The sequence below is a fragment of the Acipenser ruthenus genome, chromosome 18, assembly GCF_902713425.1.
Source record: "Acipenser ruthenus chromosome 18, fAciRut3.2 maternal haplotype, whole genome shotgun sequence".
In the NCBI taxonomy this organism is placed as follows: domain Eukaryota; kingdom Metazoa; phylum Chordata; class Actinopteri; order Acipenseriformes; family Acipenseridae; genus Acipenser; species Acipenser ruthenus.
In genome coordinates, this window is record NC_081206.1 from 15,863,726 (window position 1) to 15,891,349 (window position 27,624).

A 27,624-nucleotide genomic window follows, 5' to 3' on the forward strand; every position below is an offset into this window, starting at 1 on the left:
CACATGTTGTGGTAAAACGCTGTACTGTGCTTAACCCTTCTACACTTCTTCCTACAGAAGCCGAGAGCCTCACGATGGAGAGCCTCACGATTGCACCACCTTAGTAGAACAGGTCTGCAAGCCACGACCCAATCTTACTGATGTGCCCCTATTGAACGCTGCTGTATGTAAATGCCAGGCACACACTAACGCTTCTGATTCTGTCTCTCAAGGGAATGCTGTTGCAGATGCTGCTGCTAAAGCAGTGGCCGCATCAACTCAGGCCCCTGTGCTCCAAATGGTGTCATTACCTGCCTTAACTGAATATGTATTTTCTTTACAGGATGTAGCTGACTTACAACACAGTGTGGGACCTGCCGAGATAGCTCTGTGGAAAAACAAATGCTCTTATGATTCAACTCATAAGATTTGGCGAGGACCCACTGGGTTGCCTGCCCTTCCCCGTTCATGTTTCCCTTATGTAGCTAAGTTGGCACATGGCCAAGACCATGTGTCAAAGGGTGGGGTGGTGAATGTTGTTAACAATTTTTGGTTTGCTCCAGGTTTTTCTACATATGCTAACCAATTTTGTGCTAAATGTGTGATTTGTATGACCAATAATGTAGGCCGCAGCACGCCCATGTCCGTATCAGCTCATCCGAGGCCGGAGGGCCCCTTGAACATGTCATGATGGATTTTAATGAATTAACACCTTGCCAAGGTTACAAGTACTGCCTTGTGATAATTTATGCTTTTTCTAAATGGATTGAAGCATTCCCCTGCAGACATGCCACAGCTATGGCAGTAGTAAAAAGCCTGATGAGAGGGATTATACCCCGATGGGGTCTGCCATCTAAATTGACATCTGACAATGGTTCTCATTTTGTGAACAATAAAAACTAAACTAACTAAGCTCATGGCTGAAACAGGGCTCTCCTGGGTTACAGTATTGCCATTGGCCCTGATGTACATGCGTGGACGCACGCACAGTACTACAGGGCTAGCACCTCATGAAGTGTTAACGGGACGCCCAATGCGGATGCTGAACACACCTTTTCCTCAAAATAGGCTCACCCTAATGGGATGTGAGGATGAAATGGTAAAATATTGTGCTGCTCTTAACAATGTTCTGAAGTTTATTTTTCCCAGGGTAAAAGCTGCTCTACCCGAACCGAAGGAACCGAAGGCTCCACAAGCTCCTGCCAGGGGACTGGGTGATCATCAAAGACCTCCGGAAGCATTGGCATCAACAACGCTGGACAGGTCCGTTCCAGGTGCTCCTGACAACGCAGACAGCGGTGAAAGTCGCTGAACGATCAACCTGTATCCACGCAAGCCATTGCGGAAAAGTGCCCTATAGCCCGAAGGAAGATGTATCGCCCCCTGGAACAACATAGACGGCTCGGATGGCCTTGGGGACAGTCAGCTTTGGACCCCCAGAGTCCTGACATTTTTCTTGGCAGCATATTAACTGTGTTTCTCATCTGGCTCTTAACTGAACTAAAAGATAATAAAAAAGAGCCAGATACTACAAACCACAGCTACGCTGAAAATCGCACAGAACTCAGAACAAAAACAACATTGCACACATGGAGTGTAGAACATGATTGAAAACATGCGGACAATGGTTGGTGGGAAATGCTCAACCATACTGTACGGAACACTTTGAACATTACTGACACTGGTTTATATATGATGTAGTGATATTGTTGTTTTTGCTTATCATAACTTGTGTGAAAAAGTTATGTACTAAAACTGTTGACACTGTTTTAAACATGCCCCTGCTTACTAATGATGACCAGTGTAATGATTCAAATGATGACCCTTTCAACAAAATGGCAGATGACCTGATGAATTAAGATAGTGGGGAAAATCTGCAAGCGGGATACGTTGGGTCGTCACTTTGTTCATATTACACTACATGTTAAACTTTGTAAATCTCGCTTTAACTTGTACTATTGTGTGTGTTTGAATCAATTTTCTGAATAAGGTTGAGACAAAGTCTCAAAAGGGAGGGAATGTTATAGAAATGTTACAGAAAATAGAACTGACTCGACATAATGTACTGGCATTTTGTTCTCCCATAACCTTGCATGCCTTGCTAAAGATAAGGAACCGCAAGATGCCTACACTGCAGCTGCGGCTGTGAGAAAAAAGGATGAGCCAGACGTGTCTTTTTGCACGTATACCCAAACCACCCATCCTTTTTATCTGCTTGCTTAGTTTTATGCCAAGTATGCATAGTTATAAGTTTTCTCTTATATGCTAATACCTGAATCATCATTGGCTAACCCTCTGCCTTGCTGACAATTTTAAGGTATATAAGAAACTGATCCAACTCTGTATGTTGGAACACTGCTCGATGATTATCTAGCACCCTGTGTGCTGAGAGTGTTCTCAGTTTGCAAACTTAAGAAATAAAGGCCTGTGTGTTTGGAACTCGCAGTCTCTCTTCCTTTATTAGAATTTCCACGACACAATTGTAAGTCGCCCTGGATATTGGTGTCTGCTAAGAAATAAATAATAACAAGGGACGATGTGCGGAATGGCCTTTTCTCTTTCCCAAATTTTCTTCTGTTATTGTGTTCTAGGCACATAACACAAATACAAAAAAAGGCAACCACCAAACCGTTTTTGTTTCATTACCCATGCAAAACCATCATGTTTTCTGTTTATCCCTCTTGAAAATGAATAGACTTCTTACACCAGCGATACTTGATGGCTCGCTGTTGATTGATTAGACTTGCCCACTGAATGGGTGAAACTCTTCTTTGCTGGCTAGTGTTTGGGATGTGTGGTTCTTTTCATAAGGTTGTCATGCTTTGTGTCATGTGTTTCAGCATGGAACTTGATCGCATGTGTTCTGAAATCTCTGCTCTGTGCCCCGGAATGCCTTTCTCAATATGCTGGGATCATACTTTTCTTTGACTCACTGACATCACTCAGAAGTTAACCATGCCATCAAACCCGGTTTAACCACTCCGTTCTCATACACTACGCATATCAAACCCGGTTTAACCACTCCGTTTTCATACGCTACGCATATCAAACCCGGTTTAACAACTCCGTTTTCATACACTACGGGTTTGATATGCGTAGTGTATGAGAACGGAGTGGTTAAACCGGGTTTGATATGTGTTTCATGTATTCATATTTTGTTATATAAAATCTTTCGGGCACAGACATAAATGACGTCAAACTCACGGATGTAGATATTGCAAAATTATTGTTCCTATGCGCCTGAGACACATGCTGAATATCTGCAGAGTTTGTAGCGTCCTGCCACAGGGCCAAAGACAGATAGTCGAGCCCGACTCACAAATATCAGTTTATTGTATGTCTGTTTATTTGTGTTAATGCAGTGTATATGGAAATACCTCTTCAACTTGTCATGCTAATAAAGAATTTAAACTTGAACATGAATATTACTTTGTGGAGAGAGAGAAAGGTAGAGAAGATTGTGTCACCGGATTTGACCGTTGTCATATCACCAATACATATGACTGAGCGACTACAATCTTTCAAGACAATTTTTTTTTTACTTCTAAATATTTGGTGAGGATAAATATTATTATTTGGATTTGGATTTAGAGTGTATATATTCATATTGTAATTTAAGGATTGATAAGCGTGTCATAAACACGCACAATTACGATATAATGCGATAACTTGCTAAATTATTTGTTTGTTATATATGTATGTGTAAAACCAGAGCAAGAATTTATATTAATTATAAGTTACCGTCCCGCAAGTTGTCAACATTATCTATCGTTTAAATTTCTTAATTTCACACTTACCTCCGCGACATTTCGCTGCTATCTCCGGCATCGACTTAATGTCATTGTAAATATGTTTATACATCTCGTGCAGCTTTTCGAACTCCTCTGAAGACATTTTGACTGATATTTTTATTCACAATTACTCGCTAAATAAGGGAAGTTCGCCAGCTTCCACAAAACATAACAAGATCCTCGGGATTTCTCTTGACAGCGGGGTCCCTCACATGAACATATGGTCATCTTTCTTTTCGCCTGAAGAGAAAATAACGAAATATTTTGGTATAGATTAAAATAAACAGTATTCAGTTTGCTAATGTGTGGGTTAGTGTTGAAATTACAAACTTGAACACAATTTCTATTTAAATTGAGAATGTCCAGTTCAACATGTATCAGGCTATACCTTGGCTTGGAGGTTTGCGTTGCAATGTGTTCTGGGAGGTGTAGTGTACTTCTGAACATGCGAAGGATAGTAAATATTGAGTGTCAAGTCTAAATTATAGCGGTGTCACTCCTAAAAGAAAGGAATACATGATTTTAATGAGTCCCCAGCATAGAGTAACACAGGGTCTGTGTATGCAGGGGCCGCTTCTTAACTTGTGACAGAGGTCATAACACATTGTAGTCATTGTAGTAAATATATCGGACTGGTGCCAGTATTTACGATTAAGGCTGTTCTTTTTAAAAATGCAAACATAAACGTACAGTAATTTATTCCTTTGTCCATGTCTGTAGAAATCCATTATAGTTCAATATCTGCTCTTAAAACTGGATATTTATTTCACGTCAATTTTCTTTTCTCAGAATCTTTGCAGATTACGTATCCCAGCAGGCAATTCTGTAATTGCAGCAGAAATTGTTGACACAGAGGTTCGCAGTTCGCTGCACTCCGGCGGTGTAAGAATACAAGATAAGGTGCTGCTGACTGCGGTTCTTGCTCCGGATAAAAATGCTTATTTTAATGACATTTGGAAGCATCGCAATAGTCGTCGTTCTTTCGGTAGCATTGGCTCCATACATCAGGTGAGTGCGATGAATTTCTGTGATGTATTTTCTTTTAATTATTGTTATGGCTGATGTTACTCGTAGGTTTTTTTTTATTTTTTACTTGCACTAAGGCAGCTGATTCCGCAGCTGCCAGTATCGGCACAAAACGCATTCTTAATATAACCACCCATTGCACTTTCTCTAAACTCAAAGTCAATAAAATATAAGCATTTGTCATTCTTCAGCCCTGGTGTTAGACTGCTGTCAGCTGTCTTTTAGGGTTTTTTTTTTACTGGCAGTAGAATTTGTGCTGGTAATATGGAACCCTCAGAAAGTGCTGCCAGTAGACTGTGTGCTGGTTCTAGCCACTGCGTGTTATAGATTGGTGCATTTCTTCGGTTTTTACTGCTGCAAGTTAGATAAGGAAATGATAAGAGAAGAAAGACATGGTTTCTGAAATGTCGGCGTGTGTTCTTTACTGTAGTGTATCTAGGGAGTCTATCTGTGTGATCGCGGACAAAATACTGCAGTATAAATCAACACAGCGCTAACGTACTCTACATTTCATTGAACTGTGCTGGACAAGCATGGGTGTGGATTTTCATCGGCTCATGGGGTGGAACTAAATCCCAACTTTGCTTTTTATTGGTTTAAAGCAAGTGCGCTGATCAGCGGTAGCCAATAAACAGATGGCTTCAGTTTTCGTCAAAGAAATAGGTTTACACGCTTTCTGTGGTGCTTATACAGCATCTGTATTGATTTTTAAATACAGTGTATCCATAAGTACAAACCTTTGAAATGGAGCAATACAATAATATACATAAAAATATTATTGTATATGAATATGCAATGTAATAGCAATTAGTATGACACCTATATGAAACTATTTGCGAGTAAAACGGGCAACATGTATACAGTTGTAAGAGGTCCTAATACTTTCTGCACAGCAAGTGCTTTTATAGTGTGGCGTCAGAGTTTGCGTAACCCCCCTTTGTAAATGTTATCCTGGTAAACGTGCACAGTTATTTTGCATTTCCCCCCATGGTTTTGCTATGCATTGACCATGGTTTGCCATGTTTCTTAAAGTGCTTTCCCATACTTCTCTGGGTTTTAGGACGCTCATCCTGGCTTTGCCATGCTTTTTCTTTATTACACTGTGCTATGCTTTTACTATGGGAAACTTTTTTATTGGGACCAAGCTAAACTCAAAATAATACACCTAGATAAGAGAATATTGTTAAACTAGTGAGAGGTAGGACATAGATTTTAAAGCCTTGGTTAGCATTTGTTTAAGAGGAGACCTGCACAGCTGGATATTCCTCAAGCCCATGAGCAATGATGACTGGTAGCATATTTCATGTTGCACCAGTTTTCACTGTTACTATTGCAGGAACCCATGTGTTTGTCTTTGCAGGAGGTATTGTGCTGGGGGAGAGTGTAACCCATGTGTTTGTCTTTGCAGGAGGTATTGTGCTGGGAGAGTGTAACCCATGTGTTTGTCTTTGCAGGAGGTATTGTGCTGGGAGAGTGTAACCCATGTGTTTGTCTTTGCAGGAGGTATTGTGCTGGGTAGAGTGTAACCCATGTGTTTGTCTTTGCAGGAGGTATTGTGCTGGGAGAGTGTAACCCATGTGTTTGTCTTTGCAGGAGGTATTGTGCTGGGAGAGTGTAACCCATGTGTTTGTCTTTGCAGGAGGTATTGTGCTGGGTAGAGTGTAACCCATGTGTTTGTCTTTGCAGGAGGTATTGTGCTGGGAGAGTGTAACCCATGTGTTTGTCTTTGCAGGAGGTATTGTGCTGGGAGAGTGTAACCCATGTGTTTGTCTTTGCAGGAGGTATTGTGCTGGGGGAGATTGTAACCCATGTGTTTGTCTTTGCAGGAGGTATTGTGCTGGGAGAGTGTGACCCATGTGTTTGTCTTTGCAGGAGGTATTGTGCTGGGGTAGAGTGTAACCCATGTGTTTGTCTTTGCAGGAGGTATTGTGCTGGGAGAGTGTAACCCATGTGTTTGTCTTTGCAGGAGGTATTTTGCTGGGGGAGAGTGTAACCCATGTGTTTGTCTTTGCAGGAGGTATTTTGCTGGGGGAGAGTGTAACCCATGTGTTTGTCTTTGCAGGAGGTATTGTGCTGGGGGAGAGTGTAACCCATGTGTTTGTCTTTGCAGGAGGTATTGTGCTGGGAGAGTGTAACCCATGTGTTTGTCTTTGCAGGAGGTATTTTGCTGGGGGAGAGTGTAACCAATGTGTTTGTCTTTGCAGGAGGTATTGTGCTGGGGGAGAGTGTAACCCATGTGTTTGTCTTTGCAGGAGGTATTGTGCTGGGGTAGAGTGTAACCCATGTGTTTGTCTTTGCAGGAGGTATTGTGCTGGGAGAGTGTAACCCATGTGTTTGTCTTTGCAGGAGGTATTGTGCTGGGGGAGAGTGTAACCCATGTGTTTGTCTTTGCAGGAGGTATTGTGCTGGGAGAGTGTAACCCATGTGTTTGTCTTTGCAGGAGGTATTTTGCTGGGGGAGAGTGTAACCCATGTGTTTGTCTTTGCAGGAGGTATTGTGCTGGGGGAGAGTGTAACCCATGTGTTTGTCTTTGCAGGAGGTATTGTGCTGGGAGAGTGTAACCCATGTGTTTGTCTTTGCAGGAGGTATTTTGCTGGGGGAGAGTGTAACCCATGTGTTTGTCTTTGCAGGAGGTATTTTGCTGGGGGAGTGTGTAAGTCAGCAGCCAGGCTTGATGGGAAGACCGCTCTCATTACCGGGGCGAACACAGGAATCGGGAAGGAGACAGCCAGGGACCTGGCGCGCAGGGGTAAGGGGCTATTGAACTGGACTTGGAAAATATATAAGATGCAGACATTACAGGTAGGATAAATGTTTGAGACTGGTATACTATAGATTGTGTGTTTGAGACTGGTACAGACTGTGTGTTTGACAGCGGTACAGACTGTGTGTTTGACAGTCCGTGGTATAGACTGTGTGTTTGACAGTGGTATTAGACTGTGTGTTTGAGGCTGGTATAGACTGTGTGTTTGATAGTTAGTGGTTTAGACTCGTATATCATGTGTGTTTGACACTGGTGCAGACTGTGTGTTTGATGCTGGTATATACTGTGTGTTTGACAGTGGTACAGACTGTGTGTTTGATGCTCATACTGACTGTGTGTTTGACAGTGCAGACTGTATGTTTGACAGTGGTACAGACTGTGTGTATGACAGTGCAGACTGTGTGTTTGACAGTGCAGACTGTGTTTTTTGCAGGCGCTCGTGTGATCATTGCCTGTCGAGATCTATCGAAGGGAGAAGCTGCTGCTTCACAGATCCGTGCAGAAACCGGCAGTGAGCAGGTGCTGGTGAGGAGGCTGGACCTCGCTGATACCCGCTCCATAAAGCAGTTTGCAGAGGACTTTTTGAAAGGTCTGCCTCAGTCTAAGCTTGCTATATCATGTGTTTCTCTCAAAACTGCACATTTGAGTCCAGGAAATCCTACTGGCTACAATACATATCCTCTTGGCCCACCACTCACCCCTTATAAACGTTCCCCATAGTAAAAAACATAGCAAAGTGTAATAAGGCATAGTAAAGCAGATGTCAAAACATGGCAAACTATGGTAAATGCATAGTAAAATCATGGGGTAAACTGCAAAATTACAAGGGTCCTTCCAGCAGTCCACTGAAGCATGTCTTAGAAAAGCTTTCCCCTCGACGTTCTGGGTTAGCAGCATTTTCAAACTGAAACCCAGTCCACACAAACCTGATTGTTACATTTCTTCATGCCTCATTGTTTCAAAGATTTCAAGATCTAAACTCTAATATAAGGTATACCGTTCACCTTCCTGAACATTTTATCAAGGGGTTCTGGTGACACTAGAAACCGACTAGAGCGAAGTTAGATTGGTTTATTCATGACGCATTAACCCCTTGATAAAATTACAACCTGTACAGAAAGGTGAACTGTATTTGTCTTCTGCTGTTTTCATTAGCTTACTGAAGTTTTGAAACTGTATTTTTGAATCCCCCTACTTGTTAAGAGAGCTATCTACAAGGGCAATACAGAACACATTTACACTGTAACATTCACATGGATGAACGGAAATATCTCAAATGATGAATCCATTTTTGGAAAAGGTGATTTATCCTTGTTGACTCCACGCATCGATTCCTGTAACAAGCTAGTGAAGGAATGGCAATGCAGTAGCTGTGTGGACTGTGCTGTGACTCTCTCTTTTGTTTGGTGTCTCCACAGAGGAGAATCGGCTTCACATCCTGATCAACAATGCTGGGGTGATGATGTGCCCGTATTCACACACTGTGGATGGTTTTGAAATGCAGTTTGGAGTCAACCACCTGGGTATGATATCTATGGTATATGTATTTGATCTCCTGTTTTTTTGTCTGATGTGAAAATGCTAAACAGTTTCTTAGCAAAGACCTTGAGGTCCGGGGGTGGCACACCAATACGTTTTCAGTAGCCTTTCACCTCTGCAAACCTGGGTTCAAATACTGCTGCACAGGTCAAGGATTGGGTGTTTAATCCCAGCACACAGACGTTTATGTAATCTGCATTACCAGAGGGACGTGAATGAGCTACCAACCTCTGGAGGACAAAATCCAGCCCTGCAGGTGCTTCCCCTCCGTCCCTGATGATTTTTGCTTTCCTAACTAATGGGAATCCCCAGAACAGACAGCTTTGCACAGCCGAGACTCGAACTTGACTGTATGACTCACCCTGCCTTGATTTATTCAACCCCTGATTAAAATCACAGAACATAGGTAGGGTGGAAAGTAATCCACAGTAGATTTAGAGCAGTGTTATTTTTAGATTTCTCTCTTAGATCATTTAAAATAAAACTAAGATTATGAATTCAAACCAGTATATTGTTTTTAATATGAAAACTTGTTTTCATTAAAAGAACAGTATAAAATGATGTGAAGTGAATAGCTTGTTATACAGATGAAAGTATAAGAACTGGTATTCACTGAGCCACCTCGTATGCTTGTTGATCAGGAGGTTATTCAGTGTATTGGGGACAAAGTGCTCTTTATTTCAAACTTGATTTGATGGAATTAATTTGCTTTGGGATGCATGAAGTCCTGACCTGTGGGGGCACATTCAAAGCATGGGATCTTACTTTGAAATCTCTGCTGATAAAGCTCTTGAACTAAAAAAGGAAAGCACATGGGCTTATTAAATTTGTCAAAAAAACAACATACATCTCAAAATTGAGAAAGAGAGTATATTCCCCGGGTTCCCATAAAAGTAAAAACAGTGCTGCTTTCCTGGGAAACACTTTGTGTACTGATACTGTTTTTGTGGTTTCATGCAATAGAAACAAAAAAAGTCTATTGCAACAATATTTTAGGGTGTGCTGTGTGTTAATGCTGTCCAGACTGCTATAGTTTTTCATCGTATAAACAACACGTTCAGTTCTTCCCAGCACATTTTTTTTTTTTTTCAATAAATTTTAGTCGTTGTCAATTATTTTTATTATTTTCACCCCAATTATTTTTAGGCTCAGCTCACCGCTACCACCCCTGCGCTGACACGGGAGGACGAAGACGAACACATGCTGTCCTCTGAAGCGTGTGCCGTCAGCCGACCGCTTTTTTTCACACTGCGGACTCACCATGCAGCCACCCTAGAGCTACAGTGTTGGAGAACAACGCAGCTCTCGGGCAGCTTACAGGCAAGCCCGCAGGTGCCTGGCCAGACTACAGGGGTCGCTAGTGCGCGGTGAGCCGAGAACACCCTGGCCGACCTAACCCTCCCTCCCCCCGGGTGGCGCGCGGCCAATTGAGCGCCACCCCCTGGGAGCTCCCGTCCACTGTCGGCTGTGGAATAGCCTGGACTCGAACTCGTGACGTCCAGGCTATAGAGCGCATCCTGCACTCCACGTGGAGCGCCTTTACTGGATGCGCCACTCGGGAACCCTGCACAGTTTTACATATCTAGAGAAACAATCAGTTGTTATGAAACCTGTTCCCCCATAAGACTCAAAGTGTTATAGAACATTATACTGTATGTTTGTTTCTAATAATAAACAACTTGCTTAAAAAGCAACTTGATACAGTTATGACATCTCGCGTTTCCTGTTTCACATGTCATATCCTGGGGATCTTTTAAAACTTGAAAGCACCCTGTGACCCCAGTAGAGCCCTCAGAATCATGTCTACCCTCCATGTACATCTGGCACAGCAGAGTGTACCAATCAACCTGCCCCCTGTACTACAGCCCTTGATGTGATGACTGAAACAAAACAATACAAAGTGAATCTCAACAAGAAGAATTCGGTTTTTGCTTTAATAATTTCATGTTGTAGGTTAGTTATGATTTCAGTTCCCAAAATGTAATGAAGGCCCAATTCTGTTTAGCTATGCACTTATCATAGGAGCACTTTTCTCAAGGCTAGAACTCGGGTATTATTTTAGTGTCTGTGTTAATTAAAGACATCGGTCTGTATGACGCACTCTTGTACTGCTCCTCTTCTGGGTATTTTTGGTTATTTGGTATTAGTTATAGACACCAATGTCATTGTTTGAGGTAGTTTTCAAATATATTTGCATTGTATGATATAATAAACCGACAGCAAGCATACATTAGTTAGCCATGATATCTCTTATCCATAGCAGGTTATTCTGTACCTGTGGGGTGTACAGTAGTGCACACATTTATTAGAACAGATGGATAATACTGATGGATATTAATCATGTTGTGTGTGGTCTGCAGGTCACTTCCTCCTCACTCACCTCCTGCTGGATCTCCTGAAGCAGAGCGCTCCCGCCCGCATCATCAACGTGTCATCACTAGGTCACAACTTTGGGCGAATCAAATTTGACGACCTGCAGAGTGAGAGGAGCTACGAGGGGGGGCTGGCCTACTGCCAGAGCAAGCTGGCTAACGTGCTGTTCACCCGTGAACTGGCCAAGCGCCTGGCAGGTACCGGAGCTCAGACCACTGTATTTACTTAGGAATAGACCAGGAATGATTCCTCACTGAGAGGTAAACATTGTTCAAGCGCCTGGCAGGTACCGGAGCTCAGACCACTGTATTTATTTAGGAATAGACCAGGAATAATTCCTCACTGAGAGGTAAACATGGTTCAAGCAGCATACAACAAATAGACACTTGGCTGTACATTAGCAGTTATCTAAAAAATGTAAATGAATGCATTTTGGCGAAATCCTTATAAAGTTGAAGTCAGCCCTTGTCACAGCGTGCTCTGTGCTCCGTGCTCTTCCACAGGAACCAGGGTGACGGTGAACTCTGTGCACCCCGGCACTGTGAAGTCTGAGCTGGTCAGACACTCCTCACTGATGGCCCTCAGCTGGAGGATCTTCTCCTTCTTCATCAAGAACCCATGGGAGGGAGCGCAGACCAACATCTACTGTGCCGTGGCAGAGGAGCTGGAGAACGTCTCAGGGAAACACTTCAGGTCAGGAACCTTCCACACACACATACTGTACACAGCAGCACCTCTATACACCCACACTGTACACAGCAGCACCTCTATACACACACACACACACTGTACACAGCAGCACCTCTATACACACACACACTGTACACAGCAGCACCTCTATACACACACACACTGTACACAGCAGCACCTCTATACACACACACACTGTACACAGCAGCACCTCTATACACACACACACTGTACACAGCAGCACCTCTATACACACACACACTGTACACAGCAGCACCTCTATACACACACACACACTGTACACAGCAGCACCTCTACACACACACACACACTGTACACAGCAGCACCTCTACACACACACACACACTGTACACAGCAGCACCTCTATACACACACACACATACTGTACACAGCAGCACCTCTATACACACACACACACTGTACACAGCAGCACCTCTATACTGTTGTGGAAATTCTAATAAAAGGAAGAGAGACTGCGAGTTCCAAACACATAGGCCTTTATTTCTTAAGTTTGCAAACTGAAAACACTCTCAACACACAGAGTGCTAGATAATTATCAAGCAGTGTTTCAACATACAGAGTTAGATCAGTTTCTTATATACCTTGAAACTGTCAGCACGGCAGAGGGTTAGCCAATGATCATTCAGGTATTAGCATATAAGAAAAAACAACTTATAACTATGCATACGTGGCATATAGCTAAGCAAGCAGATAAAAAGGATGGGTGGTTTGGGTATACGTGCAAAAAGACACGTCTGGCTCATCCTTTTTTTCTCACAGCCGCAGCTGCAGTGTAGGCATCTTGCGGTTCCTTATCTTTAGCAAGGCATGCAAGGTTATGGGAGAACAAAATGCCAGTACATTATGTCGAGCCAATTCTATTTTCTGTATCATTTCTATTACAGTCCCTCCCTTTTGAGACTTTGTCTCAACCTTATTCAGAAAATGGATTCAAACACACACAATAGTACAAGTTAAAGCGAGATTTACAAAGTTTAACATGTAGTGTAATATGAATAAAGTGACGACCCAACGTATCCCGCTTGCAGATTTTCCCCACTATCTTAACTCATCAGGTCATCTGCCATTTTGTTGAAAGGGTCATCATTTGAATCATTACACTGGTCATCATTAGTAAGCAGGGGCATGTTTAAAACAGTGTCAACAGTTTTAGTACATAACTTTTTCATGCAGGTTATGATAAGCAAAAACAACAACAATATCACTACGCCATATATAAACCAGTGAAACAACCTTGTTCCCCAGACTCCCAGTAGAGACTGGATCCAGGAAAAAGGATCCCAATCAGTATCCTGGGCATGCTCACTGACCAGTCTCTCTCGGAGTGTGGATAAATGCTGTACCACTTCAGTTAGATTTGTGTCTCCATCGGGTATGTATGTGCAGCAATGTTCACCTACCATATGGCAAACACCTCCTTGCTCAGCTAACAACATGTCCAATACCATTCGATTTTCACCATGATTCTGATAGCCCTCATTTCAGGTTGCATCATTTGAAACCCCTCAGTGGTTAGGCTGGTCAATGTTTCCAATTCATATGCCACTTTGTCAATTTCGTGTGCATTTTGAGAAACCCCAAACCAAGGTAAGAACTCACCTCCCATCTTATTCCATTTGGAGGACCTGCGTGAGTCTAAAGGATCATCATTAGGAGAGAAAAACTGGCTACGTTTATCTCTTCGTTTATGTACTTTGTGGGATTCATTAACCTTGAAGACTTTCATAGTAGTATTAAGAGTAACAAAAACACAACAACCAAACCAATGTTTAGGCAGGCTGACATATACTGCCTGCCCACATACCCAATAATGATTCATAAATGTCCCTGCTCCATTTTCGCCAGGTCCTAGATTAATGGGCCCTGCTTGTACGGAGGTTTCCCCAAATGAGAGGGTGTCTAAAGGCATTGGGGAATCCTGCCCGGTGGTCGAATCCGCTGACCCCTGTCTGGTTAAGAGGTCAGTGGTTGACTGGTTCACATAGTACACATATGTTCTACAGCAGGATAAACCCATATATTTCCCCTCAGTCAAGTTACCCCTGCACCAACAGAGAGTTTTATTCGTAAAAGGAACGGTTCGGGGAACAACTTGGGCCAACAACGTTTTTTGTTGACTTTCTACTAGTTTCTCACACCAGTTAGTGTATAACGGTAGGGTACTATTATCATAGCAATCAACATGCTCCTTTGAGCAGTTACGTCCTCTGTCAGTGCCAGTGTATACGTTTAATGCCCCTCTGAACAGGTTCATTTTCAGCTGGTTACTTAAACTCCCTATACGTTCCATATGTTTTATGCATTCTATTTGCCCAAAATTGCCCCCTTGGGTAACTGTGACTACGGCCATGGCTGGCCCAAGAGTGTTAGTAGGTACTTCTACTGGCTACAAGGGAAAAGGTTCCTCTGCTGAGTGAGTCATAAGGGAGCATACATAACAAGGTTCAGTAATGTTCAAAGTGTTCCGTACAGTATGGTTGAGCATTACCCACCAACCATTGTCCGCATGTTTTCTGCACTCCATGTGTGCAATGTTCTTTTCTGAGTTCTGTGCGATTTTCAGCGTAGCTGTGGTTTGTAATATCTGGCTCTTTTTTATTATCTTTAAGTTCAGTTAAGAGCCAGATGAGAAACACAGTTAATATGCTGCCAAGAGAAATAAGTCAGGACTCTGGGGGTCCAAAGCCGACTGTCCCAAGGCCATCCGAGCCGTCTACGTTGTTCCAGGGGGCGATACATCTCCCTTCGGGCTATAGGGCACTTTTCTGCAATGGCTGGCATGGACCCACGTTGATCGTTCAGCGACTTTCACCGCTGTCTGTGTTGTCAGGAGCACCTGGAACGGACCTGTCCAGCGTTGTTGATGCCAATGCTTCCGGCGGAGGTCTTTGATGATCACCCAGTCCCCTGGCAGGAGCTTGTGGAGCGCCCCTTCCTTCGGTTCGGGTAGGGCAGCTTCTACCCTGGGAAAAATAGACTTCAGAACATTGTTAAGAGAAGCACAATATTTTACCATTTCATCCTCACATCCCATTAGGATGAGCCTATTTTGAGGAAAAGGTGTGTTCAGCATCCGCATTGGGCGTCCCGTTAACACTTCATGAGGTGCTAGCCCTGTAGTACTGTGCGTGCGTCCACGCATGTACATCAGGGCCAACGGCAATACTGTAACCCAGGAGAGCCCTGTTTCAGCCATGAGCTTAGTTAGTTTAGTTTTTATTGTTTGGTTCGCTCTCTCCACCAAGCCTCCGCTTGCGGGGTGGTAGCTACAGTGTGTGCGTAAATCAATTTGTAGGCTTTCAGAAATGTTCTGTACCACACTGTTCACAAAATGAGAACCATTGTCAGATGTCAATTTAGATGGCAGACCCCATCGGGGTATAATCTCTCTCATCAGGCTTTTTGCTACTGCCATAGCTGTGGCATGTCTGCAGGGGAATGCTTCAATCCATTTAGAAAAAGCATCAATTATCACAAGGCAGTACTTGTAACCTTGGCAAGATGTTAATTCAATAAAATCCATCATGACATGTTCAAAGGGGCCCTCCGGCCTCGGATGAGCTGATACGGACATGGGCGTGCTGCGGCCTACATTGTTGGTCATACAAATCACACATTTAGCACAAAATTGGTTAGCATATGTAGAAAAACCTGGAGCAAACCAAAAATTGTTAACAACATTCACCACCCCTCCCTTTGACACATGGTCTTGGCCGTGTGCCAACTTAGCTACATAAGGGAAACATGAACTGGGAAGGGCAGGCAACCCAGTGGGTCCGCGCCAAATCTTATGAGTAGAATCATAAGAGCATTTGTTTTTCCACAGAGCTATCTCAGCAGGTCCCACACTGTTGTAAGTCAGCTACGTCCTGTAAAGAAAATACAGATTCAGTTAAGGCAGGTAATGACACCATTTGGAGCACAGGGGCCTGTGTTGATGCGGCCGCTGCTTTAGCAGCAGCATCTGCAACAGCATTCCCTTGAGAGACAGGATCAGAAGCGTTAGTGTGTGCCTGGCATTTACATACAGCAGCGTTCAATAGGGGCACATCAGTAAGATCAGGTCGTGGCTTGCAGACCTGTTCTACTAAGACGGTGCAATCGTGAGGCTCTCCATCGGCTTCTGTAGGAAGAAGTGTAGCAGGGTTAAGCACAGTACAGCGTTTTAGCACAACATGTGACATGGTCATTAATACATTCTGGTAATGTAGTAGACGAGCTGGAGTCAGATGTGCTAAATCAATAACAGTAAACCTCTTCACAGTAACTGGGTTTGGCTACATTTGGGGGCTGATTCATGAAAGTGATTTACAGTATAATCGTAAATCTCGAAAAACTACTCACTTCTAAATCTTTTGTAGTCATTTTTGTATTACTTTAGTATAAATACATGTTAATTTGGATTCATATGTTGTTTTTTTCTGACTTTATGTGAACGAAAAGACACAAATTCGCCTGTTTTCTCATTGGAAATAGGTAAATTTCAAAATATCACTGTCCTGGTCACAAAAGCAAAGTTTGTGGGGAATAATAGCCATTTTCTATACTTTTGAGGCATAAGCAATTAGGAAATAACACTTACTACCCAGGAACAAAAATTGTGTTACATAGTGATAATCTCTTGATAAAGGTGAGTACAGGGCAGTGCAATGTAAGGCATAAGGTGATATAAACCCAGTTTCATGACCCCAATGTTGTCGAGCCAATTTAAATAATTCCTCAATTTGTTCACCTCCGTTTTGTATATCCCATGAATAGAACCAACTACGGGTCTCAATCATTTGGGCTATCATCAAGGGACATGAGACTGTACACAGCAACACCTCTATACACACACACACACTGTACACAACAGCACCTCTATTAAGGCGGCTGTGTGGTCCAGTGGTTAAAGACAAGGGCTTGTAACCAGAAGGTCCCCGGTTCAAATCCTGGTTCACTCATTGTGTGACCCTGATCAAGTCACTTAACCTCCTTGTGCCGAGTCTTTCGGGTGAGATGTTGTTGTAAGTGACTCTGCAGCTGATGCATAGTTCACACACCCTAGTCTTTGTAAGTCACCTTGGATAAAGGCATCTGCTAAATAAACACATAATAATACACACACACTGCAGCACCTCACTGCGACACTCTTAATGCAGCTAAGAAACAAGCACTATAGCTATGTCCAAAAGTTTTGCAACCCTACAGTTAACTAATTTTGCTTCAGTCAAATGAAAATAATAATGTTAACATATTGAATTACATACTGCTTTGTCGTTTTTTCATATACTTAATGAAAAATGTGACATTTCAAAATCTAACATGAAATACTGTACTACTGTTATGACTTCCGGTAGACACTTGCGATATCATTTTGTAATTTATTTGATTGCATGATGTTAAATAAAATATCAAAATTATGTTCACAGTTTTTTTTTTTTTGTCTCAAATCATAAAATTGTAGATGATGCAAAATTTTTGGCCATAGCTGTAGTACTCAACACAGAGGGAATTCCCAGAGATGACAGAGCAGTTTAGTAACTGGTAGCCATGAAACAACAGTATAGGAAAGTGTCCTGTCTTCAAAGTCAGTAACATGAAGCCCACATAGGGCCCCCTAGTGGCTCACCTAATAAAAGTACTGGTAGGTGGAGTGCAGGGTGAGTCATGCACACGTGGTTTGAATCCAGACTGATTGGTAAGTGGGTTACAGCGGTTCAGGGTACAATTCATAATAAATTCATCACAAAAAGGGTGTTCCCATGTATTAAAGGTGTGGAGAATTCAATCTGAATCCTGGACAGAGCTGTGTGTGTGTGTGTGTGTGTTGATTAGACTGGATGAGTAACGTTTTCTAATGTGCTGTTTTCTTGAACAGTGACTGCAGCCCTGCGTTCGTTGCTCCTCAAGGGAGGAATGAAGAAACAGCGAAGAGGCTGTGGGATGTGAGCAGTACCCTGCTGGGGGTGCAGTGGGATTGAACTCCACCCGAGACCCCTGCATCGGGCCTGGGCGTTCATTTACTAGCTCAGGAGTTTCTAATTCTGAGGGAAACAGACCAGTTTTGGCTGATGCCTTCAGCGCTTTTAAGAGTCCTATCTGTTTTTGTGGTGGGGTTTTATGTTTCTAGGTATGGGATGTTGTGATGTTGGTTTTATTCTGTACATTAGGCAGGGTACCTAATCTCAAAACACCATCAAAACAGATAAACTCTGTTACACTAGCCACAATGTGTATCTATTGTCTTAATGTACAGATTCAATACAGTTGTATAATTTGAGGAAATGGATGTCTGCTTTTTTTTTACTTAAGCCCCATCTACCGTAGCTGCCTTGATTTATGTAAAATCCCACTTGGTCTCAATGCTATTATGTGCCTTTCATTCTCTGCACCTGAAGAAAAACGTGTGTATGTGAATTATTCCATGAAATTACACATCAGGGAGGTCCAGCTGTTAGATTATTGCTAATTGAGCTCCACAACTTGTTTCTTGATTCAGAGGTGTTAATGGGTTTGAACAGATAGGTGAAGTGATGTGTTTAAACATGCAGCATGTTTACTGAGCACAACATTACTGAAGAGGCACAGTCTGTGCAAAATAAGACTGTCACCAGATTTAACCAGTTTGTGATACATGAATGACATACTGTATATAATTCTAAAAATGTTTGAATGATTACATTGAATTTCATCTATAAACCATTTCCCTGTTAAATAGCTAGTTTCTTCTAAACAATAAAGTTTATGCTTTTAAGACATATTTTGGGTAAAAGTTATATATAGTGTCTGCTATATTTGTATGGTGGGAATAGAGTAAAGACCTTGATAAATGTGACCCATTCCTTCTGTTGTATCGAGGGGTTTTGTAAGGTAATCTGATGGGGTACAGGGTTTGACATTTAATACAGATGAATATTCAAAGAAGAAAAATCCCTCTTCCAAATATTCAGGACAACCAGCATCTTTAACATTCCACGGGTCTTGTGTCGTTTCTATCAGAAGCACAGCACAGCTCATTGTAGTTCTTGAATTAAGAGTGTGTGTGTTTTACAGTGTTCTACAATCTCCCTCACTCTTTTAGTCTGTTAACAGAATAGGCTTTCATTAAATGCTCACCTGGTGTTAGTGTGCATCACACAAGCAGCCCATCAGGACCCCCACATGTCTCCCCATGCAGACCGTACATGCGACCTGCATATCGCTGGGACTATCCTGACATGAGTGCACCGTGACACCTGTAATATTAAATGACTGATCAAATAAATCATTCTAAAATCACCATGAGTAGTAAAGACTGTTTTGAGTTTATTACTGACGCACAATTTCCAACTCACATTCGTCGCCTCTTCAGCCATTTCATATTAAAAATGAACATTAGATCTGGATATAGAACTCCACACAGGTTTCTTTTGAATATGCCTTTCTGGTGATGACATATCTTTTGCACGACCACATGAGATTTACATTTCTAAGACTAATCTTATTACAGAAAGGGTGCAAATTTGAAGATAATTGTATAGTCAAACTGGTCCACGACAAGCAATATCATTTTGACAAGTTAATAAATGGGCCTGGGGCTACACTTAAAAGAGCCTGCAGTCAGTGCCATAGTCCCTCACCTTTCATGATCACTAAATTCAAAACAAAAAAGCAGCAAGCAAGCCAACATGTATTTAAAGTAAATGTAATTTTCAAGTCAGAGGTAAAGTGCTTTTGTTACAGTGCGATTAATGATGCCAGTTTTGTCATTTTGCAGTAACACAGAAATTGCATGTAAACACAATCAAACAAAAACACTGATGGCAAACAAAAGGTTTTAAAGAAACTGTGAAATGAGTTTCTTCAACCCTTTTCACTTGAAAACATGATCACTGCTGAATAGACGACTTACATATGGAGGAATAAAATGATTTGCATAACTTAGGTTATACAGGGTATTCGACTTTAATTGACAAATTCAATGTATGTAGTATTCTTACTCTACAGCTGGTAGATTTGTTTGAGGAATAAAATGCATGATCAGTTCTTTAACAATTTGCTGGAATACGACATGCCCTTTCTTTCTAGTGGAAAGAAATGTGTGAGTTAGGAACTCCTAAAACAATCAAAATGCATCCTAGATTAATGCATTTTATTATGCATAGTGAGTGCTGGTAAAAAAAAAAGTCTTTGAACAAGAGGTATGAATTGTGTTCTAACAGAACCTCACAGTGATTTCTCAAGATGCCTGATGTGTTCATGTGTGACGAATACAGCACATCTAAAATAAACATTGCTATTCTGGGCACTGATAGTGCACAACTCAAATCTGCAAATTTATGTGATTTTGTGAAAGCAAACGTGACTGTTGGCATTTTCTAATAGGTGAAAATGGAAATTGCACACCGAGCAAACTATCTTTCTTTATTTCCGCAAAACACATGCATGTTATTTTTGCTTATGTTTACTGTATTGTACAGTAAAACTTGTCTAATCCAGCCCCTCTATAAATCGGCAGTCTGTATAATTTGGCAGGATGTTGTGTGAATACGCACATATCCCAGGATATGGTACATCTACAGTAAAATCCTTGTCACATAATGGAAAAAGTGAAGTTAAATTAATACAATCCTTGAATTACAGGGTATGTCTACTGTATATATTGTAATAAGAGTTTTCAAAATGTTAAAATAGTTTGTCATCAATTGATACCTATTTTTGTGGGAACAGTATTAGATTTTTACAGCACTTCTGTAATCCTGAACATTCTATAATCCAGCACAATTCTGAGTCCCAACCGATGTCAAATTAGGTTTTACTGTACATGAAATCATCACAGACAGTTTGAGAAAATTACAGTAGCCAAAATGTTTACTGAAGTCACTCCAAAATCACAGGCAAAAACAGTAATAGTATTTTGGCAAAAAGCACATTCCCTTTAAGATGTCTCTGCTTGTCCTAGGTTCTTCCGATACTGCAGGAGCGTTAAGTAACTGAGTGGATCAGAGCGAGAATGTTCCTGCTTACTCAGATCGCTGATGAAATCTGCTCTGTAGCTGTTAAGAGGGTTCTTTCACTGAGCTGCTCTGAGCCGCTCAGTTACTTAACAGCCTGAGATTCCTCCATCATTTGAAGTGGTTCTCTTAAAGGGAAGATCTCTGTCTTTTTTAACTGCAGTATATAAAATGTTGTTAATAAAGCCTTTGATTGGATTAGAAGAGCTACAGCAATGTAAACACGCCTCACACACTTTGATACGTGGCAGTCATTAGTTAGAAGTGTTACAAGAACTCAAAATCAAGAAGTGCCCTTTGACCTAGCCCTGTATTCCACTGCGCGGCACAGCTAGCAATCGTGTGTTTCTTTATTTCAGGACACCACATATTATTCTGTGCCCATATTTCCCTTTTGAAGGTTTCCAGAGTGTCAGTTTCACTTGACGTGTTTAGTTCCGCATTTATTAAGAATAATCAGATTAAGATCTTAACAGCTTTTTTTGTCCTCTTACCTTTTTACAATATTTCCCTTCATTCTGAAGTTCTATTGTTGATATAACCTGTTAAGATATTTTCAGGTGGCTTTAGGGCCTCTTGGTCAGTTGTAACTGCCTTTCTCTTGATATCCTATTTCTCTTCAATGCCTGGGAGAAATGTACCACAACAGAGGCACCAAAACAGAGCAAAAAAATTGCAGCACTACCACCGCAGGCCACAGATGGCGCTGTGCTGGAGCTGAAGCCTAGAACAAGTGTTACCACAGTAACTAAAACCGATAAATAAATAGAAAACGGAAGGCCTCACTGTGACAGTTTTCAGCAGGTACTCCTAAATTTGGAAGTTTACAAAGCAGCTCTGGATTTTTTTCTGTTTTGAAAAACGTTTTGGTCTATAAACAAATAAATATTACAATGTGGTCTGTCCAATCTCAGTCCCTTCTACTTGTACCCAAGCTGATGTGTCAGTCGCTTTACTATAAACCTGCCACGTGTCAACATATCCTATGAGACACAATAAATGCTGTCCTTACACAGGTAATGCAAGTTTAGTCCAGGCAGCCATATTAAACATAATAAAACTACTGGCAACTGTACCAAGAAGCACAAATCAGCTCTGTTCCATTGCTGTCCCATGTTTTAGGACACTCACACAAACCCTCCATATCCCCCACATTCTAATACTCTCAACAATGCCCTTAGCAAGTTTCCTCACAAATGGGTAAGTGGTTCTTTAAATATATGTAAAACAGAAAAAGGGTGCCATGTGTACGGTACTCGTGTGCTGGTGCCACCTGCCTCCCTGCTGCCTGGGGCTCGCCCCCAGCCGAGGGCATAACAATATACCGTGATTATAACAATCCTCATATTACACCAGTCACATATTATGCTCAAAAGAGAAGTCTGTTGCAATTTTAAAGCCTGCAAAGCCATATATTAAATCTAAAGTACTGTACCAACACTTGTATAGGTTTGCAGTATAAATATAAAAGAACTGCACTGATTTCTCAACTGTTCCTGCCTATTGCCACAGTATCCTAGGTTTGTATTCGCCATTACTAGCACACCCCTGAAACTTCCTATCTTCTTAAATAATGTTTCTTTCATTCGCACAGCGTCCTTCACAACTGCTTTCGATATGTCATCTAAACTGTAAGAATAATTGTCGTTAATAATTATTTTAGTAATGTACTGGAGTAGACAACAGCTTGCTGTAATTTGGTTTCATTCGTGTAAGACAGTTCTGAAGAGCAAAACCATCTCCTAGGAAGGAGAGTGTAGGTTTGGCAGTGTGTGTGTGTTCTGCTCGCCCTGCTATCTGCGTGTGGCTGCGCCCTGCCGGGGAGCTGTGCTGCTCCTGCCCTGGTGCTCGGACAGCCACTGTGTGCAGATGTCCTGCATGATGAGGTCCCCGGCCTGCTCTGCGGCCCCCAGCACCTCCTGCACCAGCTGGGAGGCCCGCGGCAGCTCCAGCTTCACCGCGATCAGGTAGGCCGAGCGCAGCTTACTGCACAGCAGGTAGGCCTTGATCTGAGAAGCAACAACAAGACAAACCACCGTCAGCAGAGTGGACACCTAGTGCCGGGACAAATAACTGCATGTACTGAAATTCAGCTCGAATCTCAAAAGGCTTTACTGCTCTCTGGGGGGTTTGAGACCTTCTGACCAAATTCAGCTGCCTGCTACAGAATAACTTGATGGCATGAACTTGCACTAGTGGCTTCAGATGTAATTATGATACATGAGTACAGCAAAAAGATATATCGTACAAGCAAGCTGCCCTGCCCAACAAAGCAGATCTCAAACACAGCATGTCTCCTAACTATTACGCATCCACACATTCTAAAAACACAGAACAAACCCATTACATTGGAGAGCACTGATCTCTCCCTTACCTTGTTATCTGTGCTTTTCATTTCCAAAATCAAACTGTCAAGTTCCTTAGCCTGTGTGGAATAAATGACATAGGGTTATTTAACATAGGGTTAAACCCAATATCAATCCAAAATTATTATTCACATGACTGATCCCTTCATTGTGATGATCAAAGATGTTTTTGTAAGCTTGATTACTCCTTTCCTGTGTATGTTTGGAGGAAAAAAGCCTGATTAAACAAGTTTTTTCTCAAACACCTTGCCCATTCTGTATTCTGAATTCTGTGTTTGGCATTCTGAACTCTGTGTTCTGTATCCTGTATCACTACACTGGGGCGATGCTGAATCCAGTGGTGCTGATGGGTCCTCATTAAGTGTCCAGGCAGCGTGCAGCTGAAGCGCCGCTCAGGTATTAGAAGGCGCTCTCACCTCGGAGGGCACCTTGTCAGCTGCCTCGATGCAGCTCAGGATGATGTTATCGCAGTCGTTCTTGGTGGCAGCTCCCGACTCGCTGACACACTTAAGCAGCTGCCTGATCTCCCGGTACTGCCTGTGCTTCACCAGCCGCTTCACTGCCCTGCTGTACACCGCCGCAGCGTCCAGCAGGAAGTCCTGGGAACAGCAGACAGAGGGTGAGCTCTGCAGGAATAGGGGCTAGAAACACATCCCTCCACATCACAACAAAGTGCACCTCACAGGACATACACACAAGTACAAATCGGACTCGCACACCATGAAATGAAGTTGTGCCAATTTTGGGTAGTGTAGAAGTACAAAACAGTATAAAAAGATCTTACAAAGGTTTTTTAAATGTACTTTTTAAATTAAAATGAAGAGAAGTGTTTTAGTATTACTGAAGAGTTTATGATTTAAAGACGATCCCCCAAACTGTGTTATAGTTTCCAAAGAGTTAGTTTAAATGTGTAATGTGTGGTGCTGGATCGCTCTTGTGTATCTTTTCACTTCTTGTATTTCTTTACTCTGTAAAAGGTTTGTTTCGGGGATCAGGAGCCCAAGCGGCATTGCTTCCCCACCAAAAAATGTGCTGACAATATGGAAATCACACAAGAGCAGCAACAGTGTGGATCAACCACGTATTAAAATGAAAGCTTTGAAAACAATTAGGTGCAGTGCCTGGATGCCTGATTTCTGAGCTGTAAGGGAACGTGCAGTGCCTGGATGCCTGATTTCTGAGCTGTAAGGGAACATGCAGGGGGTGGGGTGATGGGGGAGCAGTGCCTGGATGCCTGATTTCTGAGGTGTAAGGGAACGTGCAGGGGGTGGGGTGATGGGGGAGCAGTGCCTGGATGCCTGATTTCTGAGCTGTAAGGGAACATGCAGGGGGTGGGGTGATGGGGTGCAGTGCCTGGATACCTGATTTCTGAGCTCGAAGGGAACATGCAGGGGGTGGGGTGATAGGGCGCAGTGCCTGGATGCCTGATTTCTGAGGTGTAAGGGAACATGCAGGGGGTGGGGTGATAGGGAGCAGTGCCTGGATGCCTGATTTCTGAGCTGTAAGGGAACATGCAGGGGGTGGGGTGATGGGGAGCAGTGCCTGGATGCCTGATTTCTGAGGTGTAAGGGAACGTGCAGGGGGTGGGGTGATGGGGGAGCAGTGCCTGGATGCCTGATTTCTGAGGTGTAAGGGAACGTGCAGGGGGTGGGGTGATGGGGAGCAGTGCCTGGATGCCTGATTTCTGAGCTGTAAGGGAACGTGCAGGGGGTGGGGTGATGGGGAGCAGTGCCTGGATGCCTGATTTCTGAGCTGTAAGGGAACGTGCAGGGGGTGGGGTGATGGGGAGCAGTGCCTGGATGCCTGATTTCTGAGCTCGAAGGGAACATGCAGGGGGTGGGGTGATAGGGAGCAGTGCCTGGATGCCTGATTTCTGAGCTGTAAGGGAACATGCAGGGGGTGGGGTGATGGGGAGCAGTGCCTGGATGCCTGATTTCTGAGGTGTAAGGGAACGTGCAGGGGGTGGGGTGATGGGGGAGCAGTGCCTGGATGCCTGATTTCTGAGGTGTAAGGGAACGTGCAGGGGGTGGGGTGATGGGGAGCAGTGCCTGGATGCCTGATTTCTGAGCTGTAAGGGAACGTGCAGGGGGTGGGGTGATGGGGAGCAGTGCCTGGATGCCTGATTTCTGAGCTGTAAGGGAACGTGCAGGGGGTGGGGTGATGGGGAGCAGTGCCTGGATGCCTGATTTCTGAGCTCGAAGGGAACATGCAGGGGGTGGGGTGATGGGGGAGCAGTGCCTGGATGCCTGATTTCTGAGCTGTAAGGGAACGTGCAGGGGGTGGGGTGATGGGGCGCTGTGCCTGGATGCCTGATTTCTGAGCTGTAAGGGAACGTGCAGGGGGTGGGGTGATGGGGAGCAGTGCCTGGATGCCTGATTTCTGAGCTCGAAGGGAACATGCAGGGGGTGGGGTGATGGGGGTGCAGTGCCTGGATGCCTGATTTCTGAGGTGTAAGGGAACATGCAGGGGGTGGGGTGATGGGGGTGCAGTGCCTGGATGCCTGATTTCTGAGCTGTAAGGGAACGTGCAGGGGGTGGGGTGATGGGGAGCAGTGCCTGGATGCCTGATTTCTGAGCTCGAAGGGAACGTGCAGGGGGTGGGGTGATGGGGGTGCAGTGCCTGGATGCCTGATTTCTGAGCTGTAAGGGAATGTGCAGGGGGTGGGGTGATGGGGAGCAGTGCCTGGATGCCTGATTTCTGAGGTGTAAGGGAACGTGCAGGGGGTGGGGTGATGGGGGAGCAGTGCCTGGATGCCTGATTTCTGAGGTGTAAGGGAACGTGCAGGGGGTGGGGTGATGGGGAGCAGTGCCTGGATGCCTGATTTCTGAGCTGTAAGGGAACGTGCAGGGGGTGGGGTGATGGGGAGCAGTGCCTGGATGCCTGATTTCTGAGCTCGAAGGGAACATGCAGGGGGTGGGGTGATGGGGGAGCAGTGCCTGGATGCCTGATTTCTGAGCTGTAAGGGAACGTGCAGGGGGTGGGGTGATGGGGCGCTGTGCCTGGATGCCTGATTTCTGAGCTGTAAGGGAACGTGCAGGGGGTGGGGTGATGGGGAGCAGTGCCTGGATGCCTGATTTCTGAGCTCGAAGGGAACATGCAGGGGGTGGGGTGATGGGGGTGCAGTGCCTGGATGCCTGATTTCTGAGGTGTAAGGGAACATGCAGGGGGTGGGGTGATGGGGGTGCAGTGCCTGGATGCCTGATTTCTGAGCTGTAAGGGAACGTGCAGGGGGTGGGGTGATGGGGAGCAGTGCCTGGATGCCTGATTTCTGAGCTCGAAGGGAACGTGCAGGGGGTGGGGTGATGGGGGTGCAGTGCCTGGATGCCTGATTTCTGAGCTGTAAGGGAATGTGCAGGGGGTGGGGTGATGGGGGAGCAGTGCCTGGATGCCTGATTTCTGAGCTCGAAGGGAACGTGCAGGGGGTGGGGTGATGGGGAGCAGTGCCTGGATGCCTGATTTCTGAGCTGTAAGGGAACGTGCAGGGGGTGGGGTGATGGGGAGCAGTGCCTGGATGCCTGATTTCTGAGCTCGAAGGGAACATGCAGGGGGTGGGGTGATAGGGCGCAGTGCCTGGATGCCTGATTTCTGAGCTGTAAGGGAACGTGATGGGGGTGGAGTGCCTGGATGCCTGATTTCTGAGCTGTAAGGGAACGTAAGGGAAAAACAACATCGCTCCACCCCTTTAATTTTATTTGGCCAAATTCAACTGCCATGCTTTTTATTTAAATGAAGCTCTTGGGAATGCTATGATTAGACAGGAAACAGAAGTGCCCTTCAGCCCTGAAGCACATGGGCAAAGCAAGGGTTCCAGCGCAGCCCCAACAGCATTAACATGAAGCACAGTGAGCGCGTTTCCACAGCAACCAGTACCTGTATAATCCTGAAGGCAATTCCAAATCCCTCCTCAATGTTCTTACCGCCAAGCATGACCTGAAACCCGCAGCAGAGACTCATAAAAACACAAGCATCAAAACCAAGCTCATATATTGAGTGACATTTTAACTTTATAAACAATGTGATTTTAATGCCCAAGAAAGACAGTAAAATGAATAACACTAAAATCTATACATTCAGTAACA

At 43.7% G+C, this 27,624-nt stretch overlaps 3 protein-coding genes across 8 annotated transcripts in view; 1 reads left to right on the forward strand and 2 right to left on the reverse strand.

Annotated features, from left to right (window-relative positions):
- Positions 1-4,354, reverse strand: part of LOC117419580 (vesicle transport through interaction with t-SNAREs homolog 1B-like) — a 16,716-nt gene extending 12,362 nt beyond the window's left edge. Inside the window, exon 1 of one of the 2 annotated variants that reach the window (XM_034032468.3) lies at positions 3,777-4,354. In XM_034032468.3, coding sequence (XP_033888359.1) covers positions 3,777-3,873 — 97 coding nt within the window. In that variant the 5' untranslated portion in view covers positions 3,874-4,354. The remainder of the gene's footprint in view (positions 1-3,776) is intronic. The other variant, XM_034032459.3, reaches the window with a different exon arrangement.
- LOC117419571 (retinol dehydrogenase 12-like) overlaps positions 1,410-27,624 on the forward strand; it is a 26,694-nt gene continuing 479 nt past the window's right edge. Inside the window, exons 1-8 of one of the 3 annotated variants that reach the window (XR_009307687.1) lie at positions 1,410-2,461; positions 4,560-4,778; positions 7,427-7,545; positions 7,994-8,149; positions 8,979-9,083; positions 11,460-11,669; positions 11,976-12,165; positions 14,050-14,164. Coding sequence is in view for 2 of the 3 variants with exons in the window: in XM_034032446.3 (XP_033888337.3) it covers positions 4,705-4,778; positions 7,427-7,545; positions 7,994-8,149; positions 8,979-9,083; positions 11,460-11,669; positions 11,976-12,165; positions 18,065-18,167 (957 nt within the window). In the remaining variant the exon portion in view is untranslated. Of the gene's footprint in view, positions 2,462-4,559; positions 4,779-7,426; positions 7,546-7,993; positions 8,150-8,978; positions 9,084-11,459; positions 11,670-11,975; positions 12,166-14,049; positions 15,916-18,064; positions 18,945-27,624 lie in introns of those variants that run through there. The other 2 variants (XM_034032446.3, XM_058991295.1) reach the window with 2 other exon arrangements.
- The window catches only part of LOC117419558 (zinc finger FYVE domain-containing protein 26-like), a 49,796-nt gene continuing 34,835 nt past the window's right edge, over positions 12,664-27,624 (reverse strand). The window contains exons 39-43 of one of the 3 annotated variants that reach the window (XR_009307686.1): positions 27,416-27,475; positions 23,962-24,186; positions 23,554-23,604; positions 19,303-23,188; positions 12,664-15,167 (exon numbers count right to left, since the gene is read on the reverse strand). Coding sequence is in view for 1 of the 3 variants with exons in the window: in XM_034032429.3 (XP_033888320.3) it covers positions 22,973-23,188; positions 23,554-23,604; positions 23,962-24,144; positions 27,416-27,475 (510 nt within the window). In the remaining 2 variants the exon portion in view is untranslated. Of the gene's footprint in view, positions 15,182-19,302; positions 23,189-23,553; positions 23,605-23,961; positions 24,187-27,415; positions 27,476-27,624 lie in introns of those variants that run through there. The other 2 variants (XR_009307685.1, XM_034032429.3) reach the window with 2 other exon arrangements.